At 40.6% G+C, this 19,241-nt stretch overlaps 1 protein-coding gene across 1 annotated transcript in view; it reads right to left on the bottom strand.

Annotated features, from left to right (window-relative positions):
* l3mbtl2 (L3MBTL histone methyl-lysine binding protein 2) overlaps positions 1 to 19,241 on the bottom strand; it is a 111,507-nt gene that overhangs the window by 26,237 nt on the left and 66,029 nt on the right. The window contains exons 13-15 of the mRNA XM_043679902.2: positions 16,489 to 16,568; positions 14,904 to 15,138; positions 8,014 to 8,082 (exon numbers count right to left, since the gene is read on the bottom strand). Of these exons, the coding sequence (XP_043535837.1) occupies positions 8,014 to 8,082; positions 14,904 to 15,138; positions 16,489 to 16,568 (384 nt within the window). The remainder of the gene's footprint in view (positions 1 to 8,013; positions 8,083 to 14,903; positions 15,139 to 16,488; positions 16,569 to 19,241) is intronic.

Below are 19,241 nucleotides of genomic sequence, written 5' to 3'. Positions count from 1 at the left end.
AACCAGAAATTGCTCTGCAGCAGCCATAAAAATACTGTAGCTTCAAGAGCAGATTAGAGGCTAGGAATTCTACAGCAAGAAAATAATCTGACTCTCCACAGCCTGTCCACCATTTATAAGGCAAAATTCAGGAGTGAGATGAAATGTTTTTCACTTGCCTGGATGGGTGCAGCTGCAGCAATCAAAAAACCTGCTACTATCCAGGTCAAAGGAGCCCACATGATTGAGGGAGTAAATGTTGATGAGGTATCAATCACTAATACACAATGGCAACAGCATGTACCATCTACAAGATGCACTTCAGCAATTCACCATAGTTCCTTCAATAGTACCATCTAAACTCTCAGCACCTACCACCTGGAAGGACAAGGGTAGTAGATGCATGGGACCATTAGCACCTGCAAGATCCCCTCCAAGGCAAGCACCAGCATGACTTGGAATTACAGTTTATACGTTTTCTTGACGGTTACAGGGTCAATATCCTGGAATGCCCTCCCTTAATATCACTGTGGATGCACTTACACCACATGGGTGCAGCCCTCCACCATTATCTCAAGGACAATTAGAGATGGGCAATAAATACAACCCTAGCCTCTGGCATCTACATCCTGTGAAAAATAAGTAAGTGTATGAAAATAATTGGAAGTTATTTTGATGGGTTGAGAAGATAAGATTCATGCAGACCATTAACTCAAACACAGACATTTTGATCTAACGGATTTGTCTTCACTGCATCCATGCAACATTTACAGGACAGTAAGAAACCAAAAAAATAAAATTCCAATAAAGCAAGATGACCTGCAGGATCATCGCACCATGCATTTACAGTTGAAAGTAATCTAATTACCCAAGATAGTGACCAAGCATTTTCAGCATTTATTACAAGATGGTCTTGAGAGGTTTTAAGCAATTTGGCAGTTATTTTTTTTTAAATTTGGGGGTAACAGCAGACTTTTTCCAAACTTATCCTGAAGATTAACAGCCCCTATTGTAAAGGGTGATCTATAGTCAAATGTTTTTTTTCTAAAAATGTCTTTTCTTGTCAGCCATGTCCAAGTCCAATGCTACACATTTCAATTTATATAACCAAACTACTGTTCCTCAATTTTTATCTTAAATGAATTACCCATGACCAATCAGAGCCAAACCCATTGAAGATGTTTTGTTGTTTAGTCTAGCCTAGTTGTGTGGAAAGTGGTTGTGGCACATGAACTGACAGTGAAACTCAAAGAACCTGTGGCCTGCACAGCTCAACCATCTTAGGGAAGCCATCTCAAATCAATGAATAAATATCTACCAACAGTTGCTTCATAAGACAGAATTTGAACATTGGCAATAGATCTATTTTCACCCAAAGCTTCTCATCTTGGAATCAACAGGACAAAACACAAGAAATGCCAAATTCACAATAACGTGATCTAGAGGAGAAAGTAGCACGAGCTGACTGATCTAGGTACAGTCATGGAGAAAGAACCAAAAAATCTGCAGGCTTCCCAAGCTCCTACATAATTCAAAGAAGGGACAAACTGGAATAGATTTCTTTTGTTTACAGTGAATGGGTCCCTGTGTACAAATGTACATTGCTTCCAGCAATTGGAGATAAATCACGTTATGAGCTTGTTTGATGATTTCAAATTGGTTGTTACTATGCAGTTGTGTGATAAATATTTGGTGGTTTTTAATATAACTATTTAAATAATGAGTTCTGATGAGATGAAGGTTAAGCGAACTTGCTCACTGGTAGATGCAACTTTTCTCCACTTCACTTAGGAAAGTAGAATTTACAAGGGGCAGTAAATATGGGAGAGAATAATTTGCTAATAGTCTGCCCTACTAAAGTTAATTCAACTCTGCATATTGTATAATGATGTCTGTTGTTTTATAATTATTTAATTAAAAAGGTTCAAAGTTGACAAACTAATTTTAGAAAAGAGGCACTCCAATAAGATAGCATCTTTTGATGATGTGGAGGTGTTGGTTGCTGGAAGAACTCCGGATCAGAGTTGATGATCTGGAATCTGAGCTTCAAACACTGCAGCACATCCGGGAGGGGGAGAGTTACCTGGATGCTTTGTTTCAGGAGGCAGTCACACCTGGGAGATTAAGTAATTCACATTCAGCTAGTGATCAGGCACAAGAGTGTGTGACTGTAAGTGAGGCAGGTAGGGGGAACAGGAGTTCAGGAGTGGAGGAGCCTCAGCCCTTGACCTTGTCCAACAGGTACGAGATTCTTGCTCCCTGTTCGGATGAGGAAAAGGGCTCTGGACAGGATGAGCCAACTGACCAAGGCACCATGGTGCAGAAGGCCATTCAAGAGGGGGGAGCTAATAGACAAGTAGTGGTTATAGGGGATTCTATAATTAGGGGGACAGATAGTATCCTTTGCAAGCCGGATCGGGAGTCTCGCATGGTGTGTTGCCTGCCCGGTGCCAGGGTGCGAGACATCTCCGACCAGCTTGAAAGGATATTGGAGCGGCAGGGGGAGGATCCAGTTGTTGTGGTCCACGTTGGTACCAACAACATAGGCAAGACTAGGGTGGAGGACCTGTTTGGGCATTACGAAGCACTAGGCAGGAAATTGAAGCACAGGTCCTCAAGGGTCATAATCTCCGGATTACTGCCCGAGCCACGTGCCAATTGGCATAGGGACAAGAAAATTAGGCAAGTAAACATGTGGCTAAGGGATTGGTGTGGGAAAGAGGGATTCCACTTCATGGGGCATTGGCATCAGTTTTGGAACCGGGGGGATCTGTACCGTTGGGACGGTCTCCACCTGAACCGATCAGGTACCAATGTTCTAGCGAAGAGGATAAATAGGGTGGTCAGTAGGACTTTAAACTTCTGAGTTGGGGGAAGGGAAAGTGAAAGCGACAGGGAGTATGGAGGTAAATGGCAAGATAAGCAGCAGGATAGCATGTTTCCAGGTGGATTTAAAATGGAGGCAGACTGAGAATGCAGTAAAAAGCAAGGATAACTTAGGACATATGACTTCCAACATCTCTAATGATAAGGAAGTTAGCATTAAGGCACTTTACCTGAATGTTCGTAGCATTCATAACAAAGCCGATGAACTAATGGCACAGATAATAGTGAATGATAATGATGTAGTAGGCATCACAGAGACTTGGTTACAGGGGGGTCAGGACTGGCAGTTAAACCTCCATGGTTTTTCAACTTATCGAAAAGACAGAGAGGTGGGCAGAGGGGGTGGGGTTGCCTTGTTAGTTAAGAACAAAATTAAATCTATGGTATTGAATGACATAGCGTCGGATGATGTGGAGTCTGTGTGGGTGGAATTGAGGAACCACAAAGGCACAAAAAACATAATTGGAGTTGTGTATAGACCTCCTAACAGTGGTCAGGACCAGGGACGCAACATGTACCGGGAAATAGAGAAGGCATGTCAGAAAGGCAAGGTTACATTGATCATGGGAGACTTCAATATGCAGGTGGACTGGGTAAATAATGTTGCTAGTGGATCTAAAGAAAGGGAATTCATGGAATGCTTACAGGATGGCTTTTTGGAACAGCTTGTCATGGAGCCCACAAGAGAGCAGGTTATTCTGGACCTAGTGCTTGGTAATGAACCAGACTCTATAAAAGATCTTAAAGTAAGGGAACCCTTAGGAAGTAGCGACCATAATATGGTAGAGTTCAGTCTGGAGTTTGAAAGGGAGAAGGCAAAATCGGATGTAATGGTGTTACAGTTGAATAAAGGTAATTATGAGGGCATGAGAGAGGAACTGACTAAAATAGACTGGAAGCAGAGGCTAACCGGGAAGACAGTAGAGCAAATATGGCAGGAGTTTGTAGGTATAATTGAGGACACTGTACAGAGGTTCATTCCCAAGAAAAGAAAGATTAACCGGGGAGGGATTAGACAACCTTGGCTGACGAAGGAAGTCAGGAAATGTATTAAAGAAAAAGAGAGATCCTATAAAGTGGCTAAGAACAGTGGGAAATCAGAAGATTGGGAAGGATACAAAAGCAAACAGAGGACAACAAAGAGTGTAATAAGAAATGAGAGGATCAAATATGAAGGTAGGCTAGCCAGTAATATTAGAAATAATAGTAAAAGTTTCTTTCAGTACATAAGAAACAAACGACAGGCAAAAGTAGACATTGGGCCACTTCAAACTGATGCAGGAAGCCTAGTGATGGGAGATAAGGAAATAGCAGGAGAACGTAACAAGTACTTTGCGTCAGTTTTCACAGTGGAAGACATGATAATATCCCAAAAATTAAAGGGTGTCACGGGGCTGAGTTGAGTATGGTTGCCATTACGAAAGAGATAGTGCTAGAAAAGTTAAAAAGTCTTAAAATTGATAAATCTCCTGGCCCCGATGGGATACACCCTAGAGTTCTGAAAGAGGTGGCTGAGGAAATAGCAGAGGCATTGGTTGAGATCTTTCAAGAGTCACTGGAGTCAGGAAAGGTCCCGGATGATTGGAAGATGGCTGTTGTAACCCCCTTGTTCAAGAAAGGATCAAGGCAAAAGATGAAAAATTATAGGCCAATCAGCTTAACCTCTATTGTTGGTAAAATTCTAGAATCCATCATTAAGGACGAGGTTTCTAAATTCTTGGAAGAGCAGAGTCTGATTAGAACAAGTCAACATGGATTTAGTAAAGGGAGGTCATGCCTGACAAACCTGTTGGAATTTTTTGAAGAGGAAACAAGTAGGTTAGACCAGGGAAACCCAGTGGATGTGGTCTATCTAGACTTTCAAAAGGCCTTTGATAAGGTGCCACACGGGAGGCTGCTGAGCAAGGTGAGGGCCCATGGTGTTCGAGGTGAGCTGCTGGGATGGATTGAGGATTGGCTGTCTAACAGAAGGCAGAGAGTTGGGATAAAAGGTTCTTTTTCAGAATGGCAGCCGGTGACGAGCGGTGTCCCGCAGGGTTCGGTGCTGGGGTCACAGCTGTTCGCATTATATATTAATGATTTGGATGACGGAACCGGGGGGATTCTAGCGAAGTTTGCCGATGATACGAAGTTAGGTGGACAGGCAGGTAGTACTGAGGAAGTGGGGAGGCTACAGAAGGATCTAGACAGGTTGGGAGAGTGGTCCAGGAAATGGCTGATGGAATTTAACGTGAGCAAGTGCGAGGTCTTGCACTTTGGCAAAAAGAATAAAAGCATAGACTACTTTCTAAATGGCGAGAAAATTAATAAAGCCAAAGCACAAAGGGATCTGGGAGTGCTAGTCGAGGATTCTCTAAAGGTAAACATGCAGGTTGAGTCCATGATTAAGAAAGCGAATGCAATGTTGTCTCTTATCTCAAGAGGGTTGGAATATAAAAGCAGAGATGTACTACTAAGACTTTATAAAGCTCTGGTTAGGCCCCATTTGGAGTACTGTGTCCAGTTTTGGTCCCCACACCTCAGGAAGGACATACTGGCACTGGAACGTGTCCAGCGGAGATTCACACGGATGATCCCTGGAATGACAAGTCTAACATATGAGGAACGGCTGAGGATACTGGGATTGTATTCGTTGGAGTTTAGAAGATTAAGGGGAGACTTAATAGAGACGTACAAAATAATACATGGCTTGGAAAAGGTGGATGCTAGGAAATTGTTTCTGTTAGACGAGGAGACTAGGACCCGTGGACACAGTCTTAGAATTAGAGGGGGTCATTTCAGAACAGAAATGCGGAGACATTTCTTCAGCCAGAGAGTGGTGGGCCTGTGGAATTCATTGCCACGGAGTGCAGTGGAAGCCGGGACGCTAAATGTCTTCAAGGCCGAGATTGATAGATTCTTGTTGTCTAGAGGAATTAAGGGCTACGGGGAGAACGCTGGTAAGTGGAGCTGAAATGCGCATCAGCCATGATTGAATGGCGGAGTGGACTCGATGGGCCGAATGGCCTTACTTCCACTCCTATGTCTTATGCATAGTCTTATGGTCTTATGGAGGTGCTGGTGTTAGACTGGGTAGATGAAATCAAAAGTCGCAAAAGGTTAGAGTCCAAAAGTTTTATTTAAAGTCACAAGTTTTTGGAGCACTGCGCCTTAGTCAGATAAAAATTTCAATTGATGAAGGAGCAGCGCTCTGAAAGCTTGTGATTTTAAATAAACCTGTTGAGACAATAAGCTCGTGTCACATGACTTGATTTCATCATCTTATGGTAAGAGTAAAGGTTTATTAATAGCAATGCCAGTCTATGACTTTAAAAATAAAACTCACGAGGACATTTCTGATTAGGCCAACATTTGCTGCCAATTCCTAACTGCCTTTGAAAAAGTAGTGACAAGCCAAACTCTTGAATACAATGGAATGACTTGCTTTTCAGAGGACAGTTAACAGATGCACTTCTTTGTCGGTCTGGAGTCATACATGGGTCAGATGAGGTAGAAATGGCAGACTTATCTTGAAATAGGCAGCTCTTTGTCAACAATTTAGTAATTTCATGGTCATCATTATGAATACTAGCACTTAAGTAAATTGAATCCACATTCTACAATTTCGGGGTGGGATTTGAACCCACATCTCTGGATCATTATTCCAGGTCTCTGGATTAGTAAAATACAGTAATATAATCAGGCTACCCTGGTAACATATAAAGGTTCATTATTAACATAGAACTAGAGGGCACAGGTTTAAGGTGAGAGGGGAATGATAAAAAAGGACCTGAATGGTAACATTTTCATGCAGAGGGTGATATATGTATGGAACAAGCTGCCAGAGGTGATGGAGGAGGTTGGTACAATTACAACATTTAAAAGGCATCTAGATAGGCACAAGAATAGAAAAGGGTTTAAGAGGGACATGGGTCAAATACTAGCAAATGGGACTAGATCAGGATGGGCTGTCTGGTTGATGTGGATGAGTTGGACTCATGGAATGGATTTGTTTCCATGCTGTACAACTCTATGACTATGTTTTACGGACTCCAGTAAAAGACATAAAAAAAAAGTAGTGTCTTTTAAAAAAAGTTCAGCACCAAATTATCCGTGAGGCACTGAAATTTAAGGAATGTGGGAACATGGGAAAAATAGGCCATTTCAGCCCATTGAGGCTGCTTCACCATTCAACTAGGTCACGGCTGATCATTTACCTTGAGACCATTTTACCCATATTATGCTCATATCCTGAGGTAACTTAGCAATGTAAAAACAATGGTTCTCTCTGTTTGGAACATATTTCATGATTAAAACTCCCCGGTTCTCTGCAGTACAGAACACCAAAGACTTAATACCCAATGAGTGAAGAGATTCCTCCTCATCAGTCCTGGATGCTCTACCTCTTACTCTGGGAATGTTCCCCATCGCCATCCCATTTCCAAATAATATGCATGGGCAATCCTGAAAGAACCTTGCAGTTATGTCACAGAGCTTTGTATTTCTGAGTACAAATACCACAGTGTGGGTGAAGTTAGACTACACCAGAACTCTGGAACAGACTGTAATGCTGCCTCAGGAAGACAGAGCATAAAGACATGAACACACAGATGAATAAATAAACAGTGGGGGCATCGGTTTAGGGCGAGGGTAAATATATGAAAGAGACCTAAAGGGCAACTTTTTCACGCAGAGGGTGGTACGTGTATGGAATGAGCTACCAGAGGAAGTGTTGGAGGCTGGTACAATTGCAACATTTAAAAGGCATCTGGATGAGTATATGAATAGGAAGGGTTTGGAGGGATATGGGCTGGGTATTGGCAGGTAGGACTAGATTGGGTTGGGATATTTGGTTGGCATGGACGGGTTGGACCGAAGGGTCTGTTTCCATGCTGTACATCTCTATGACTCTAAAATCAGAATAATGTCACTTGAACCCTTTAATTTAAAATAGCTTTAAAAGAAATTCTTTCAGATATCCTCATGTTCAAGATATTTCATAGAATAATTTGGAGGGTAAGACAGTTTAGTAAGTTAATGTCTACATCTGAATCACCAGGGGCACCAAAAATGGAGACTCACATTTCTGATCATCTCTATACCCCAGAGCTACACTTCAATTTTGCCATTTTAATCTGGGAAAAAATAAATCAACATGGGAAGACTTACTTTTCTTCCCAAAGGGTTTCCTCTTTGTCTTACTGGCTTCTGTCGATTTAGTAGCAGGCTTTTCAGGAGCTGGAATAAATGAAAAGAAATATTAGTGTTCTATAATAAACACCCATTTTCCCAAAGGCAATTTGGATGAGAGTGGAGAACATAGACATTAGAGTTGAGAGTGTGGTGCTGGAAAAGCACAGCAGGTCAGGCAGCATCCGAAGAGCAGGAGAATTGATGTTTCGGGCAAAAGCCCTTCATCAGCCCAAAACATCTAATTTCCTGCTCCTCGGACGCTGCCTCACCTGCTGTGCTTTTCCAGCATCACACTTTTCGACTGATTCTCCAGCATCTGCAATCCTCACTTTCTCCCAAAACAAACATTAGGGTCACCAGTAAAGAAAGAAAATACAAAATTCATAGTTCCTCTACTCATGTTCATTAGTGTACAGTAGCTAAAAGGATGACAGTCAGGGTTAACATTAATCTATCTATAATGGGTTCATAATTACAGAAGTATTTACTTGATGGTTTAACTTCACTCACCTCACTATACTCGCTGTGCCACCAAGACGACAGTTGATGAGAAAGCCTACACTAGGCTTTTACTATGATCAACAACAGGATAATTGCAACTATGGAGTCACTTATGTTCAACTCTACTTATCCTTGCACTGCTGGCCAGTCAAGAACCTGAATCAGCAACATACATCCGACATTCTTCTAAATTCCAATTTTCAAAGACCGAAGCTGTTCAACCTTTAAAATAAGCCCTCCACAGGACTGTTCTTCTTGAAATGAAGATCATTAAGATATTTCCTAATTGAGGTTTTCAAGATAATATGCTTATGCTGTGACTTTAAGAGGGTATTTTGGTTTTTTTTAAAAAAGAAAAGAGATGTTTTGTGACAGAGGTGGCAAGCTGTCTACTTGGCAAGCCTGTAAACAGCTTGAGGGGCCTTAGGTTTCATTTTTAAGAAAAATGGAACAGTGGAAGCAGCCTGGATGGGTGTGGCCAACTCTCTCAGCAGGGTTTCTAGCTGCTTTTAGGTTTAGCATTAAGCGGTTGCTGTTGGGAGTCTCAACAAGGCAGAAGCTGCTAGAGTTGTGAAGTAGAACCGATCTTTCCCCTCTGTTAAAACTACTATAAGTTTCTCTCTGCGGCCGGGTTACCAGAGACAAATCTATTTTTCTGAATTTGCCTTTGCCAAAGGGTGTGTTTATGGGGTGCTACTATATTGGAACAGTTAGTGATAGTTACTGTATCTATTATCCTGTTAAGTTTTCCAATAGAGTTAAGTTAATCTAAGATCTCCTTTCTTTTGTTGTATTTGGACTATATAGCATTCAAATAAATTGTGTTTTGCTTAACGTAGTTTGACCAGTCAAATTACACCTGGAACACAGCATGTTACATTTGCCTTTTAAATAATAAAAAAAGTTAGCATCTAGACTACCACCTTAAAATATTTTGATGGGGGTCTGACCTAGTCCATAACCACAACTTTGCCAAGTCAGTCAAGGTTATGCATACAAAAGCACTGCCAGAGGCTAGAAGCGAGAATGAAAAAAAAATCCACTCAATCATTAGAATCTGAAATACTCTGGTAGGAAAGATGATGGAAGCCACAGCCTGAGGTAATTTAAAAAAAAAAAAAGAGTTGAATAGGAACTGGAGGACAAAGAACTTAGTGCTGCAGACAAAGAAAATAAAGTTAGACCCAGGGGAACCAATTGAGAATGTTCTTTCAAACAGCCTGCACAGATGTGATGGATGAAATGGTCACCTGTACTACAATCTCTATGTTTAACAGATATGCATTTCAAATTCATCTTCGAGTGATTTGCATTTATCCCTTAGCAGATCCCTCAGCATGCCTCTCCAGTGTTTCCTTTCACTACTGTTTCATCCTGCTGGCCTTTTATCTATCAAATTAGCTTAAAATTTCCCAGATAGTTTTTCCCCAAGAACATTGGTCCAGAGGCTGCGGATGGTCTGTCATTAAACACATTTAAAGGAGGAGACTAGCAAATGTTTAGTTTTTCAGGGAATTGAGGGCCTTGGGGAGAGGGCAGGAAAGTATTATTGAAGCCAGAAACCAGCTACGATTGCATCAAATCGAGCAATTTGCTCCTATCCACATCTCTGATGGAGAATAAAGGTCTTCCTGTAAAATAAAAAGATCTCTTGGAATAGTCGCCAACTCCCGCAGTGAATATAAATTTATTTAAATTCTTTTATTCACTCGTGGGATGTGGGCATCACTGGGTGGCTAGCATTAGCTTCCCTTAAGAAGCAGCTGATGAACTGCTGCAATCTGTACTGTTGGTTGACCACAACGCCATTAAGGAGGGAAATCTGGGATTCTGACCCAGTGACATTAAAAGAATGACGATATACTTTCCAGTTGGGATGATGGGTCAATTGGAGGAGAACTTGCAGGTGGTGATGTTCCATGTATATCCTGCTATTGTCCATCTAGATGGAAGTGGCCATGGGTTTGAAAGGTGCCAAGGATCTTGGTGAATTTCTAAAATGCATCTTGTACATAGAACGCATTGCTGCTTCTGAGCGTCAGTGGTGGGGGGCAAAAAGTAGGTTTGTAGATGTGGGACTAATCAAGCAGATTGCTTTGTCCCAGAATGTGTCAAGCTTCTTGAGTGTTGTTGGAGCTGCCCTCATCCAGGCAAGTGGAGTGAATTCCATCACACTTCTGGCTTGTGCCTTGTAGATGGCAGACAGGCTTTGGGGAGTCAGAAGGGAGTTACTCACAATAGTATTCCTAGCCTCTGACCTGCTCTTGTATTCACTGTTTTATTGGAGAGTCCAGTTCAGTTTCTGATCAATGGGACCATCCAAGATGTTGACAGTGGGGAATTCAATGGTGATGCCATTGAATATCAAGGATATTAGATTGTCTCTTATTGGTCATTGTCTGAACTTGTGTGGCACAAATGTTACTCACCACTTTTCAGTCCAAGACTTCCTTCAAAGAAAAGTTGGAATTGTTTCTTGCTGGAATGGAGACCATCCCATATTAATAGGAAATGCTATACAATTGATCAGTCAGACAGATTGATTTATTCGACTAGTTTTATTCACCAAAGTATGCCCAGAGGGATGTATTTCTGACCTTTGCCTCCATGAGCCTGAGCTTTTTAAATTCTGGGTTTCAGGCTGTGCAGGAGATCATAAGGAATTTGAGTGGAGTAGAGGAAGTATAATTATACATAAAGCCTTGCAGTTGAGTAATTAAGACAAATAGGCCTTCTCTCTTCTACCATTTTTCTTGTGCTTTTACAAAGGCAGAAGCTGAGACAGGTGACTGAACCAGAAACATTAACTCTGCTTTCTTTCCACGGATACTGCCAGACCTGCTGAATTTTTCCAGCAATTTCGGTTTTTGTTTCAGACACTGAGAAAGACTGTTAGAGTTCAGAAGAATGACAGAAACTTTGGTCAGTGATAGGTTAATGTGCAGATGAGCCTCTGAGGTACATATTGATGTAACTGTGACCTCAGCAAACATCTATTCAGTATTCTTAGAAATTTTGAACTACGGCACTCAAAGCAAGCAGCTCTACTGCCTTATTATGCAAATATTGTGAATGAATATTGTTTAAAAGAAATCTTAAGGTCTGGATGAATAGAAGAACTCATGCTAAAGAGGAGGTTCTGAGGTGGCTTTTAGAAAGAGGGAAAAAAAAGGTGATCCCAGAATTCCCAGATAAATACTTCCAAAGAGCGAGGTAGCCATCAGAAAACTCAGTAACTGTCAGTGCATGAAGAAAGGAGGGGTTACAGACATAGTCAAAAGGATAGTGCATTCAGGAGGGCAGAGGATTGAAGAACACTAAAGAATAAAATGGGAAAGATACAGCTATATGGTCATTTAGAGATGGGGAGAAAGATTGAGATTTTAAATTTGGGGCAGACTAGGAGTCTGATGCAAGTACCATGGAGATCAGGAAAGCAATAAAATTAATAATGGTTTATTAAATTCACTCCCATTGCAGCCAAGGACTAAATTAAGGCAAGTTTTAAATGAAATGCAAAAAAAAAGTTCAGGTGAAAATTCACCCACAAAATCTCATCCAATAGCAGCACCATCAATCCCTGAAATACTTCAAGCTTCCTTGAGATTACCTATTGCTCCCCTCTGATGAAGAAATCCTTCAATCACCTCTGAATTTCATTGCATTTCCACTCCACGCTGCACAGAAAGCTGAATTAATCATCCTCTTAAGAGTGTCCCCACATACCAAGCTGTTAATGTCTTTAAAGAATTTGTGAACCAGACAAAAGAGTACATTCAAGTTTAGGGCAACATGGTACAATTTATGCAGGGCAGAGTTCTGAACAGATTGCACTTCATCAAGAAGGGTGACAAGCCAAAGAAAACTTGAGTGTATTATTTTATAGTATGTGGATTCCAAATGGCTAGGCCTGGAATTGGAACCCATCTCTAGTTGTCCTGGAGAAGGTGATGATGAGCAACTGCAGACCATCTGGTTAAGTAAACCCACATTGTTAGGTGAAGTGTAGTTCAGAGTATTTCAGTCTAGAGGGAATGCAGGCAGAAGGGCAGAGATAGGGGAGTTCTTAGTGAGGATTAGTAGATATAGAGTTTAAAACTGAGTTCATTGTCAAATAAAGAGAATTTTACAAGTTGTTTTAAACTGAAGGAAAGCTAGAGATCTGTAAAGACTCTGTGGCAAAGGAGCAGAGTTTGCAGTGAGAACAGAGGAAGAGGGATTTCAAGATGATGTTTAAATTAGAGGAAAGCATGCCCTCCTCTCTGGTGGAACAGCAGAGCTGCATCATCTACTTAGTGCTATATCTACAGATACTCTGATGAAATCAGCAGTTTGAGAGCGGTTGCCTGCCCTATCTTTGGTTTTGACACCTGTATGTTTTGAGACAAACCCCAACTAAAACAAAAGATACAAAAATGTCATGTTTCTGTGAACCTGGGAAGAGGGAGTGCTCAAAGCAGGAAAGCAAGGAGTTGTATTGGTGACAGGGCTAAAAAGCAATAATACTGAAGGCTGGGTTTTAGAGCAGGGATAGTAAAGTTACTACCGTTGCCTCAGTTTTTATTCAAAGCCAGATTTACTACACACCAGGGGTTATTACGCTTTCAGTTGAAAGCAACTCAAAATAATCCAGGTCATCAGGACTGTCATGAAATGAGGAAAAAAAAAGGTTCTGAAGAGGTGTGCCCTATCAATGATAATCATATCAAACAGAAAGCTGCAACTGCAGGATAACATTCTGTGTGACAAAAATAAAAAAAGAGTTGAACTTAACCACTGGAAGAATGAGTAGAGAACGTCTTTTGGGCTAGATGTGACATATTTACATATTCAAAAGGACAATCAGCAAATCCATGAGACCTATCATTCTAACAATTGGCTTATCAAAGGCAAACATCAGACTCATTTGACTTGTCATAGGCACAGTTTAGACTGTACTCAAGCAAAATTCAAACCAAATATTTCCTGTTAGATGTAATTCTGCCATTGGGCAGAGCTTGCTGAACAATTCTCAAACTGCTAACAGCTCCAATACCTACCAATTTAAGTCAATCATAATGCTTGCAAGAAACTACATACATTCATATTCAGGGACCCAATTCTCTAAAAAGAAAAGGAATACATTCAAGCCTTGCACTTTTAAAACGTTTTCAGAGCTTAGGAGCTTGTAGCTCTTCAAAACTACACCTGTGCCCATCAGAATCAAATGGTCAACCAATCAAACATCCTTTTCTCTTGTAGGATACATTGTGATAGTTTGAAAATTGATATTCATGTATTTGTCTTAATAATTGCAAGGTGAAAACCATCAGCAACAGATCGGTTCTTAGCAATATTCAATTTCTGTATAACAAAGCAACTGTTTGCAGATCTTTGTTGCATCAGCTCTTTGAAGTGCCATTCACAGTTTGACTGAATATAAATAAAACATGAATCGACAGAAAATTTATGTCAATTTTGGTTTGATTGTTAAAGTAGGAGGTACAAAAAGTTAAACTACGTCCATTGGTTTCTTCTGCTGGGTTCATTTGGGAAGTTCAGCTCTTTCCGTTTATTGACCTCTACAGGAATCGTTAGAAATCTGATACTGCATGGTGAGAATATAAAGTGCAGGGGTGTAAAGTATACATTCTTGAAAGATTCCACATGTTAACGTGGAGGAAAAGAAGGCAGACTTGAATTTTAATAGCACCTTTGTGAACAGAGGCAATGCCAAAGTGATGTATAGCCAATGAATTACCAGTCAATGTTTGAACTAAAAGTTACTTGTAATATGGAAAACATAGCAGTCAACATATGTACAGTAAGTTTTTATGAACTGCAACGTGATAATGACTTGGTTTAAGCAGTATCCCAGCAAAATTTCTCTGCTCATTGTCATGCCTGGTGATCTCCTTATATCCACCACAGAGCATGGACAATGCTCTGTTTAATAACTCATTCTGGACAGAGTACCTTTGATAGTGAAGAATCTCCCCTCTGAACTGCATCAATCTAGATACTGTGTCATAGCCTCAAGAGTTGGATTGACATTCTAATTCTGAGACTTTCCAGCATCTGCAGTCATTGTTTTTACCAAGACTGAAGCCATAGTTAAGAAAAAAAGGTAATAAAAAATTGAAGAAGACTGAATATACTTAGGGAGGTAGGAACTTGAATGAAGGAAAGCTAGAGATCTGTAAAGACTCTGTGGCAAAGGAGCAGAGTATTATTTTATAGTATGTGGGTATAAATGATGATTTATGATGAGAGGGGAACTAGACATTAAATTAATTTAATTAGCTATCACAAGAGTAACAAAAATAATACTGCGAAATACAGTCTTTTCTCCAAATGGCGCAACAGTGACCATTTTGGCATCTTACCTGGATCTACAGGCATTTGGAGTTGATAGCCAGTCAACTCACACCAGCCCACCGGATACAAATCTGAGGACTCACAGTCTACCCATTGATCATATTCATCACTCCATCCATCAAAATGGATCCGCAATAGACGGTTCACTATGCGTGTCACTGTAGCAACGCAGATTAGGCGAGGTTCCATCAGGTCAACAGCCTCAAGTTTCATTCCAGGTTCAAACCCATGGTATGGAATATCCTGAAAAATAATGTGACAACATTTTTAATTCTCCGATCTGAGGCCTCATAACATATTGCAAAGGGAGGTTACATTTTTGCTCCTTAGATCTTAGGTCTACTATGGCACTGTAGGCCCTGGGAACACAAGTAGATAAGGTCACATAGATCAAGCTTGTTCCATCTCCACAATTTCACCTTTTAACATCCTAACTTCCTATCATTTATAACATTCTTCAATATTTCTATTCTGCAAAGCAGGAATCCAATTTTGTTCAATGTATTCTATCCCTTTGGGATAAAGCATTTCATATTCTTCCAAAGGCTTGTTAGATTTTGGAATGTTTGCCTTTATTGGTCGGAGAATTGAGTACAAGAGTCAGAATGTCGTGTTGCAGCTCGATAGGACTCTGGTTAGCCCACATTTAGAGTATTGCGTTCAATTCTGGTCATTACATTATAGGAAGGATGTGGAGGCTTTGGAGAGAGTGCAGAAGAGGTTTACCAGACATCAGTCTGGATTAAAAAAGTATGACCTATAAAGAGAGGCAAGTTGTTCTCTCTGGAGCAGCAGAGGCTGAGGGGAGACTTGATAAAAGTCTATGAAATTATGAGATGCATAGATAGGGTTGACAGTCAGAATCTTCCCCCAACCACAAAGTTGAAATGTCTGATACGAGTGGGCATGCATTGAAGTTGGAAGGGACAAGTTTAAAAGGAGATGAAGGACAATTTTCATTTTTTTGCAAAAATAACATAGGAGGCGTTGAGAACACGCTGCCAGGATAGTGGTGGAAGCAGATACAATAGGGGCATTTAAGAGACTTTTAGATAAGCCCATGAACACGCAAGGAGTGGAGTGATATAGACCCAGGTGAGGCAGAAGGGGTTAGTTTAATTTGGCATCATGTTTGGCACAGCACCGTGGTCAAAGGGCCCATTCCTGTGCTATACTGTTCTATGTTCTACAAGAATATTGTCCCTGGGGCAAAAATTCTCTTTTAACCATCTTAATTAATTAAGCTTAATGTCCCTCAAATGGAGGGGAAATGGCATTAAGCATTTTAGTGAGTTGAAAAAGCCAACACAGACAAGACTGGCAAATGAGTTCCTTTGTGCTGTAATGACTCTTCACTATTTTGCAAACATAAAAAGCTAAAAAAAAATTCTATTGGTGGGAAAGGGTCCTAGTTTCAATCCTGACTCACGTTGGGTTAATTGATCCCAATCAGTGTGGTGGTGCTGCAGGGTCTACATTAGCATCAGTAGGCTTAGAGCAGGGAGACAGAATCGTTTCGATCCAGCCTTCACAGGTCTTCCATATCCAGTAGTCACTTATAAAATTACAGCAGAAAGTATCTGCCTTACTCACCCTAATGAATAGACTTGCAGGAGCTGCTATGGAACCAGTTTCTGTCAAATATGTATCCCAGTCAAAGCATTGCTCCCAGCCTAGAATCAAAATAGAGAAGACCATGAGCAGAGAACTTCCTCACCATACAGCCACAGAAACAAGAGGGTAATGAGGCATGACTAAGACATCTGAACAAAGTGCTCACTTACAATAAATATGCGTATTAAATGATGCCCCAGCTAGAGACATTTAAGCAGCAAGTTTCCAAACCTTTAATGGAAAAAGGTAGTGAAAAGAGAAGAGCACTGACAGGAGATTCTCAATCCTGTTCTTGCATTACAAAAGTGCTGAAACAGCCAACCAGTCTATGTTCCACTCAGGCCTCAATCTATCTTTTCCTCATTGCATTCAACCATAGTTTTCCTTCTCTCTCATCTAGTTTTTCATTTAAATGCATCTATTCACTTAAACCACTGTCAGCAGGTTCCTTATTCTCACCACTCAATGAGATACTGACCAATCTGTATTCTAACTTCATCCATCTAACTTGGCTCCACAAACCTCAATATCCTTAGAAAAACCTGACTCAGATCGAATTAATATATTCAACCAGCATGTACTGCTTTTGCTAAGTGTGTGCTCCACACTTCTATTACCTGTTCTATGAAGAAACTGCTTCCAAAATTATCCCAATTGTCCCAACTCTGCCTTTACATTTATGTCCCCGCCACTGCCTTTCATCAACCTCACTCGTGATCATCATCTACTTTCCAAGGACTATTAGGCTGGATTATCTAATCTCTACACACCTACAACTCTAGTTTACTCACCCTAATCTAGAATAAAAATCACACAACACCAGGTTATAGTCCAACAGGTTGAATTGGAAGCACACTAGCTTTCGGAGCGACACTCCATCAGGTGATTGTGGAGGGCTCGATTGTAACAGAATTTATAGCAAAAATTTGCAGTGTGATGTAACTGAAATTATACATTGAAAAATTGATTGTCTGTTAAGCCTTTCATTTGTTAGAATACAATGATAGTTTCACTTCTTTCATATGTAAATCACAAAACCCTTTTTTTAAAGTTGCATTCTCGGGTTAGCTGTTAACAATGGTGATAGCTAGACAATATGTTGAAGGTGTTAGCACCCTGTGTTCTCTGTCTATGACCTGATGTTTAGATTGATTCTAATCTAAAAAGTGAGATAACAGAGTTTTACATAAATTCATGCAGATTTTGAGCTCAGAGTTCTACATGAATGTATGCAGTTTTTGAGCAAAGTGCAATGTAACTCTGCAAGTCCAAATTCACCACACAAAATATATGTGTGCATGTGGGTCTTTGTCTGTCTGTGTGACCCAGAACAAATCCTTGTGGAGCACCTTCAGCCATTTCATTCAAGTTGGAACACACAAACATCATACCTACTCTTGGTCTACTATTACTCTGAAGAAGGGCTTATGCCCAAAACGTCGATTCTCCTGTTCCCTGGATGCTGCCTGACCTGCTGCGCTTTTCCAGCAACACATTTTCAGCTCTGATCTCCAGCATCTGCAGACCTCACTTTCTCCTACTATTACCCAACCAATCCTTTAACCAGGACAATAAATGGCTTTCAATACCAATAGGTTTAATTATGACTAACAATTTCTCATGTGGAACCTTACCAAATGTCTTCTGGTAGTCTGCAAACTGCAAGCATAGGCATTGCACTGTCCACTAAAGTTAACCCGCCAACAAGAAGAAACAAAATCATTCAAAAATTTATCTTTACCAGTTAATGGAAGCCAGCAAATCAAGAAGTCCTCACAATCACCCTGATCCTCAATTTACAACAGGTCACTCAAAAGGATTCTGGAGATACACTGGGTAGATGGGTTACCACCAGGAAAGGTGGAAGAGGGAGGCATGTAGTGCAGGAGTCTCCTGTGGCTATCCCCATCTCAAACAGGTATGCTGTTTTGAAAAATGTGATGGACTCTCATGGGAACACAGCACGAACAGCAAAGTTTCTGGTACTGATACTGGTAATGTAACGAGGGGTATGTCAGATTCTAAGTGATCGATTGTGATAGGAGACTCTAGTCAGAGGCACAAACAAACGTTTCTGTGGCACATCACTCTACTAAAGGCCATATTTGCTCCTTAACAATCTAGAGCCCCAGAAAGTAGCACAGTCTTGCTGCTCTAAAAAACACTGCTCCAGGTTAACTTAGTACCCATGTTTTACATTTTTAAAATTTAATTGAAAGATCTCATGTAAAAGTCGACCCCCTATTTTTGATCAAATAATCTGGAATTTAACATACATCTTGTGTAAAAGTCAACCCTAGCTCTTCACAGATAACAGATCAATGTTTATGAGTCAGTGTGCCAGCTGTCATGTCCCGCTCCAGCTTTCCAGTCTGCCGGTTGTTCAGCTCCACTCCCGGTCTTCTAGGCCATGCCGGGATTTCAGAATTAACATAATTTCTTTTTCTCTTTATTAGTTTAGAGATCTATTGGGCTTCTGCTAAAGATACGGTATGAATTTTGATGGACATGAATTTCAGCATCTCAAAAATAGTATCCATGTAATAGTCAACCTCAAATTTAACTTTAAAAAGTAGTCAAAAAATTTGACTATTACTCAAGAACTCACTCTACTCGCTACTGTAGTTTATAGCAATGCTACACTTAAAAACTGTACACTTAGCAAGAAATCAGAATGGTGTGTTGCCTCCATGGTGCCAGGATCAGGGATATTTCAGAGTGCAAAATATTCT

This window comes from Chiloscyllium plagiosum, unplaced genomic scaffold (genome assembly GCF_037043375.1).
Source record: "Chiloscyllium plagiosum isolate Xiang-an unplaced genomic scaffold, Cpla_swu_hap1 HiC_scaffold_33, whole genome shotgun sequence".
NCBI lineage: Eukaryota > Metazoa > Chordata > Chondrichthyes > Orectolobiformes > Hemiscylliidae > Chiloscyllium > Chiloscyllium plagiosum.
Note: the sequence above shows the minus strand (reverse complement) of the source record. Positions and strands in the feature narration are given on the sequence as shown.